Consider the following 7,090-nt stretch of genomic DNA (forward strand, 5'->3'; position numbering starts at 1 on the left):
GCGCACTCTGTTTTAACTTGAAGTAATATTTGAGAAGGGCATTGTCTTATATACAAGACTCGAAAGCTCGATGAGTTATCAGCGTGGTACACAATGCTAAAAGGCCATGAGTATATCCAGCTTTACTGAAGTTCCTGGGGACAGTGCTTATTCTTTGTAGATACATTGCGCACGAACAATGAGTATCTAGTGACTTTGAATTCCATAACTAAACCTAACCAAAGTCTCGATCAATATTACCATTCCATGTCCTCGTATCCACCAAGGAGTCCAGTTTGCGCCGGTTTGCTATGCTCATTGCCAAATTACAGTACGCTCAATCTCTATAGGCAGACTCCGAATTGCGCTTCTGCGCCCCTTTCATCACCATACTGCCCAGCACCAGCGATCCTCCACCGGTGCGAGGTGCGTCCTGGTTCATGCCCACCAGTGGTGATTGGGCTTCAAAATGATGCGCAGAGACGTCTACGTCTTGACCTTCTTCAATCATGGTCCAATCTTCTTCGAACTCGTCTGTCTGCTCGTCGTCTTGCTTCACATGCTTCTTGACAAGTGTTCGAGCTCGGTCTAGCTCGCGATATATTGTCTGGATGGCGACTTGTGGACCATTGTCCTGGGTCATGTTAGTTTTGGGATCTGGAGATGGTGGGCATCATGTCTCTTACCTTGCGAATCTTTTGACCTAGAACCTTCGCCTTGATGATCATACGCTGGCTGTTTGTTGCCTCCCACAGAGCACGACTGAACACGCTAGTGTTGACTTTCTTTAGCCAGATACCCACACCCATGTCTTCTACGCGCTGAGCGAAGAAGAATTGGTCGCCGAAGAAGGGCTTGATGATTGTGGGGATACCAGCTCGAAGGCTTGCTCCGGTTGTGCCTGAGCCACCGTGGTGCACAGCTGCGTCCATTTGTTTGAATAGCCAGTCGTGTGGCGCAGCCTGTATCTGGAAAATCTCTGGCGGCAGAGGAATTTCTGGCTTCGATGCATCCTTGGTCGCGAGACGGTCAGACCAGCCTTTTGAAAGTACGCAGCGCACATCCGCCTTGAGCACAGAATCCACCACAGTCTTCGTAAGAGCTGCTGGATCGTCGATGACTATCGAGCCAAAGCCTACGTAGACTAGCTTCTTTTCATCTTTTCGCGCCTGTGTGATGAAGGCTGCCAGGTCCGCAGGCGGTTGGTAGGTGTCGCCCTCGTCAAGAAACCAGTAGCCCGTGACTCGAATCCAATCAGGCCAGTCAAGGGGGGGTGGAACAACATGAGGACTGAAGTTGTACAAGAAGGGTCGAAGGTTGGCCTGCATCTTGGACTGAGAAGTGTTTTGTAGCCCCAGCTCCCGCCGACGCCACTTGTTTACTTGAGCACTAATCGCTGTCCAGAATAGTTTGTCAAATAATTGGTAAGTCATATTGTTGTAGCCTCCACCCATTTTGTTCTCCAGGACCGAGAAAGCATGTGGATAAGCTCGAGTGCGCGACCAGGGCATAGTGAAGGCGCGAAAGTAAGGGATCTCAAGGGCTTCTGCGACGTGTATGCCAGCCATGGTACTAGGGCTCTCGATGAGCACATCCGCACCCTGGCAGGCGCGCCACGATGAGCTACACACGTCGTCGAGCCACCCACGAAACTTTGAGTTCGCCTCTTTTATGAAGCCGTATGTGAACATGCCGTGTTCGACACAGATTCGCATCAGCTCAGCGGGGTCGCCATCGACAGGGGCAAAGTCGATACCATGCTTCCGAACCCATGGCTCAAATTCAGCATGTGTTGCGATCCGCGCCTTGTGGCCTTCCTTGAGCAGCTCTTTGCAGAGTGAAATGTATGGTTGAACGTCTCCGCGAGAACCAATTGTCAGGCAAACAATTGTCAGAGGTTCAGGTGGCTTAAAGTCGACGAAGGATGCCAGCGGATCGTCAAATATCAGTGGTATACGATCATGGTCCGCTGCACGTGCAATCTCTGATACATCGATTTGTTCGTGGGTGTCGGATTGCTCTCGTGCCTGCTGCAGGAGATCGTGTTCGGCTTTGGCAGCCTCATCGTCGCTGTCGACACCAGAAGACGAAGACGCTTCTTCGATATATTTGGTATTCTCCAGAATGCGGAGTACTGTGATGGCACATTCGTCTCGATACTCAGCCTTTGAAAACTCGAAGAACAGCTCTTCGTGGCCACGTATCACGATTGCTAGACCGTGATACCCCATACGGAAGCCTTTCTCCTTGTTGACGTTTTCAATGTCTTTCATAGGTAAAATGATCTATGATTGTAAGTTCAAGGTTGAAGTGAGGTCAATTGACAAGCCTACCTTGGTTTTCGACGTGGGCATCAAGCTACGAAAGCAGAAATATCTTCCGCTAATATAGATCTTGCCGTAATTAGGAAGCATTCGTTGCAATGAAGCAAAGAACGATGACTGAAGTATTTCAGATTCCGGAAATGCAAAGTGTTCGCGGAAATTGTCAGCGGCCTTTGCTGCATCATCATCATCTTCGATGCCGTGTATTTGATCGTGAGGCTCTAAACCGTCGGCAGTGTTGTAGTGCTTGCGACCACCCGCCAGCATACCGGAGACCTTCTCGTAATAACCCATTGATTCAGTCGCTAGCAAGGAGCCCATTTCCTTCGAGCGCATCCTAAGGAACCCTGCAATTCCAGACGCTTTTTGAAGCGGATACGAGGCGATTTCTTGAAGGGCAGAGGATGAATTTGACAAACGTGGGAGTGTTTGGCTGGGGTCTGTGTCCTCCTCAGCCTCAGTTGAGGCAGGCAACAGGGAGGTGTTGGTCTGCTTCGAGGGACGAACCAATAATTGCAGGTGTTGGTCGGCGCCAGAAGATCGCGTTGTATCTTGTGAATGCCGTGCTGCCTGTTGCGGTCGCTCAGAGTGGGAAACGCCCGCTGAGTGAATGGCGGGCGCACGGAATACGTCCGAGCGATTCAAAATTTGTGAAGCTGATGCGCTACTTTCGTCCATCGACTGTATAGCAGCCGAAGACTCGGTGCCGGGATCTAGTGAGAGAGTAGCGGACTCAGTGTCTGCTGCTGGGGACAACGGTGAACGGTCAGGTGCGCGACTTTTGGTAAGCTTTTCACTACGACCACCACTGAAGCTTCGTCGTACTTCATGACTTGAGCGGCGGAGAGCGCGGCTAGCGTCCATGCTGCGTCGTACATCCCAACTCTTTCGAGGCACGTCGGTACTGGAACGCGCAGAGATATCGCTTATACTCGATCGTCCAACGTTTGGGTTGGGCAAAGGTGAAAGAGTGGCGCGGACGTTCTCTTTGATACGTGGTGTGTCATCAGGAACTATTGGCGACACAACAAGACTGTGGCGATTTGAAGTTTTCAGGGGCGCGGTGATTGGTGTGGGATTGACTTGGTTTTCAGTAGAGACCTGGTGATGTTCATTGTCGTTGATCATAATGCGCAGCACGTTGAGAGCATCTTGCCCTCTGTTGAAGAATGAGAAAAAATACTGCCTGTATTAGCATACACTGTACAAGGATGTACATAAACATACCTCGTCGATGGCGAATGTTTCCCCATTGTCGACAACACGGACTTTGACCGTATCTGCAAAGTCTAATATGGAACTTTCTTCGATCTCGATGACATTGCGAATCGGCATTGATATCTTGACGCTGTTGCCTTCGTTGTGTGTACGAAAGATAACTTTCTGTATAGATTTGACCCATTCTTTGGCACTCGCAGCGCTATCAGCCTTGAATTGGTAGGTTCTCTCGTCCGTGGTGACTGTGAAGATAGTCTCATACTCGCCCTTCTTCTTGTTCTCGACGACCTCAGCAGAGATGGCGTATTGCAGATTGATACGGTTTCGTGGAAAGTAAAGCTCTGCTGGATTGGTATAATACGACAGCACATCGCCGCGCAGGATGAACCAGTATCGATTGTATTTTGACCGGCCGCGCTTGTAAAGGTAGCCCGTTTTACTGACATCGTGCTGTGATAGTCAGATATAGTTCGATGTATATCGTAAATTGGAAAGTCTTACATGCTTCTTCGGAATGTAGGCATAGAAACAAATGTGTTTCTGAGTGATATACATGTATCCCTGGAGTAGTATGCTTTGAAGCAACCAACATGGATATTCAGAGATCACCTCCTCGGCATGCTCAAATTCGAAAATCTGTTGTATCCTAGTTGCGAGTGATACGGGGCCTCGACTCTGAGCTAGGCCGACCGAGCTTCCCTGCCCGCCCCTCCGCTCCGATTTCCTTTGTTTCTCTACGTGAATTTCGTCGCCTGTAGTGGCTCTGGCCTTCCCTTTCAAGGCATCGCCGCGCTTGTGCGTCTCGGATGGTGTTTCTGTTGATGGCCGAGGCGGCAGAAACTGGGAGGAAGACATTTGGTCGGTGTGTTGGCCGTCGGATCGCACGTCTTTCCTGCTTGATATCTTCAGCTTGGGTAGGGACCGCAGCAGCTTGTTTTCGGACAGTGCTCTGCGGTGCTTCCCAGACCCTATCTTCTCGGCTCTGGAGTCTTCTTGTGGCGGTCGGAAGTCGTTCGCGGTACGCAGCCTACTGAGTCTCGCAGCACCATCCAGGCGGTCATGGAGTGTCTTCCCTTTGCCATCATCGTCGCTGTCGCCCGAGTCCACCTCCTGCATGGTGCCTAGATCTACTTGTGACTGCCCTCCAGCGCGAGCGATGATGGAGAATATTGACTGGTTCATGGACATGGCGTCGCTGCGCTTTGGCGCAGTCACATCTTCCTGCGCATCGTCGCCGTCCTTGAAGCGCTCTGGGATGTCCAGCGACAAGCCGCGTGTATCCCGTCCGATGTCTTTGCGCTTCTTCGTCAGCCTACGGCTGCTTCTATCTCGCCCTCTGTCTTGTGAAGCCATGGTGAATGTGGGTAGCGCGTGTAGCGTCAAGGCTGTGGTGGGACGTTTCGTTGTGCTCTGGGGGCCTTCTGGGTTACGAGCGGAAGTGCTGCGGCAAACAACGGGGCTTGGGTGCAGGGGATGCACGAACGAGGCTATACAGGCAGAAGCGGTCACTGCGGTAGGCAGTTAGAGAGCGACGCCGTTACATGGTGAACAACGAGATGACGGACGATGCGCTGACAGCTGGTGCGCTCACAAGACAGTACTCTCAAGTGCTAGCGCCGGGACACTTGCATGAGCACCTGCAGTACGTGGGGTGATAAGACACGTGCCAGGCTGCCAGTCTGTCCGTGGACCTTCCGGCTGCGGCTCAACAATATCGTAGGGACCGCCTATTGTCGGACATGTCGACTGTCTCTAGCACTGTCATAATATCCTGTTGCTAGCACTCAACTGTTGTCAAGGGAAGCTAAGCTCGTGCGTCATCACTCCGCCTATCGATAACGCTCTGTACTGGCGCAACGCACCGACTGAGCAACGGATGTCCTCCTGAAGCTGTACGGAGTTCTCTTGAAAGCATAACGAATCAAGTATCATCACTGCAGTACCAACCACTTGACACTTGGCTTGCTTCATTCCTGATTTGATTCGCGCTAATCGACATATCCATGTATCAAACCAAAGACGCAAGCTACTATGCGTACGAACATTCTGATCCAAGAGCTTTCAACCGACGAACCAAAGTACTTCAATCAACGTGCAGGACATACAATATCAGAACCTTTACTTGGACTTGGCAAGACCGACGGCGTTGTTGCCGACATCGTAGACAGAGTACCACTTCCTGAGGAACGCATCGCCGAGAATAGCAAGAGGTCCTACTGGCTCTGGGAAGTCCATACCCATGAAGGCAGAGATACAAGATCCCTGAACCTCAAGAATGTAGTCGAAAGCGCTGATGGTAAAGTTGTGGCCAGTGAGCGTGAAGGTGAGGTCGGGCAGACCGTCACGCTTGTCGCACTCAACAGTGTACTGGCCGTTGAAGCCCTTCTTGGCTCCGATCTCCTTGTTCCTGTGGATAGTCAGCGACATTATCAGGTTACTTGTGGCTAGAATCAACATACAGAAGCTCGGCAATGGTGGAGGGAAGAGCAATAAGCGATGTGCCGGTGTCCAGAATAACACCAGTGTCATCCATCTCGGCAGTCTCCTTGCCAAAAGTGATGGCATCGAGGTCAACCTCCCAGTAGGCCTTGCGCCTCAAAGGAAGCTTGATCAGCTTGCCGCTGTAGTGGCTCTCGTCAATGCCGCCAAAGGTCGCCTCAGACTCCTGCTGGGCGTTGGTGTCGCCGAGGTAGAAGGCAAAGACGGGCTCGTCAAGGAGGCCCTGCTCGAGCATGTTGTAGAAAGGTGGGACAATCTTGTTTACACTGATGGTGTCGTAGCCAAGGCCCATGATGCCATCGAACCTGCCGAAGGCAAACGCGAGTCCAGGCTCAGAGGTGGCCTCGGCGAAGTCCTGGTTCTTGACCTTGAGGTCACCAATCTGGAAGACGTCGTTTGACACAAAGCCGCTCAGCTCGCCGGATCCGTAGCGGATCTCGAACGAGGTGCCGTTCTTCTTGTATGTGGACGACGACGACGAGTCGTACTTGGTGTGTAGGTAGCATGCAATCGAGTTGCATTCAGACGACGGCACCCAGAGGTTGGAGCTGCCGGTGTCGAGAACGACCTTGAACGTCTGGGGTGGCGTGCCGAGGGAGATCTCGGAGAAGTCTGTGGCGAGTAAGTAGCTGTCACACGCGGTTGCGAAGCGTCCAAGAGCGGTAAAACGTACACTGGGCGTTTAGGAAGTTGCTGACGGGCACCGGGTGGCTGCCGTCGGCGATGTAGGGCGCTTTGAAGACCTGCTCCATGTGCGACTTGGCCTGTATGCCCATGTACTTCTGACCAAGCGCAGCAGCCTGCTGCTGGATGTCGGCGTGCTTCTGTCGCGCATGTTAGATTGTCGCTGTCGCGTGATGCGTCCGATGCCACGACTGGGAATGACTTACAAGCTGCTCCGATAGAGGAACCTTCTTTCAGCGGGATGCGGTGGCATGCCGGCCGTGGCGCCCGCGACCTAGGCCGCGGGTTACCATCGCTGTTCTTTCTGGTGGCGGATGGGTAGGGTAAACTAGCCGGAGGGAAGGAGAGATGCGGGTAGGGGGGGAGGCATGGATTGGATGGACTTG

The 7,090-nt window shown here is 52.2% G+C and overlaps 2 protein-coding genes across 2 annotated transcripts; both read right to left on the minus strand.

Annotated features, from left to right (window-relative positions):
- Positions 1-191: 191 nt before the first annotated feature.
- SNOG_03311 (hypothetical protein) lies at positions 192-4,874 on the minus strand (the record flags this gene model as incomplete). The annotated part of the gene is made up of 6 exons (XM_001793827.1): positions 192-613; positions 666-2,264; positions 2,313-2,792; positions 3,180-3,485; positions 3,531-3,971; positions 4,023-4,874. The coding sequence occupies 6 exons, from the start codon at positions 4,872-4,874 to the stop codon at positions 317-319; spliced, it is 3,975 nt and encodes a 1,324-aa protein (XP_001793879.1). The 3' UTR covers positions 192-316.
- A 601-nt stretch (positions 4,875-5,475) lies between these two features.
- SNOG_03312 (hypothetical protein) lies at positions 5,476-7,078 on the minus strand. The gene is made up of 4 exons (XM_001793828.1): positions 6,911-7,078; positions 6,694-6,844; positions 5,981-6,632; positions 5,476-5,928 (listed from the first exon to the last, which is right to left on the minus strand). Exons 2-4 carry the CDS (start codon positions 6,794-6,796, stop codon positions 5,640-5,642), a joined length of 1,044 nt encoding a protein of 347 aa, XP_001793880.1. The 5' UTR covers positions 6,797-6,844; positions 6,911-7,078; the 3' UTR covers positions 5,476-5,639.
- Between the last annotated feature and the right edge of the window lie 12 nt (positions 7,079-7,090).

Source organism: Parastagonospora nodorum (genome assembly GCF_000146915.1).
Source record: "Parastagonospora nodorum SN15 chromosome Unknown scaffold_4, whole genome shotgun sequence".
In the NCBI taxonomy this organism is placed as follows: domain Eukaryota; kingdom Fungi; phylum Ascomycota; class Dothideomycetes; order Pleosporales; family Phaeosphaeriaceae; genus Parastagonospora; species Parastagonospora nodorum.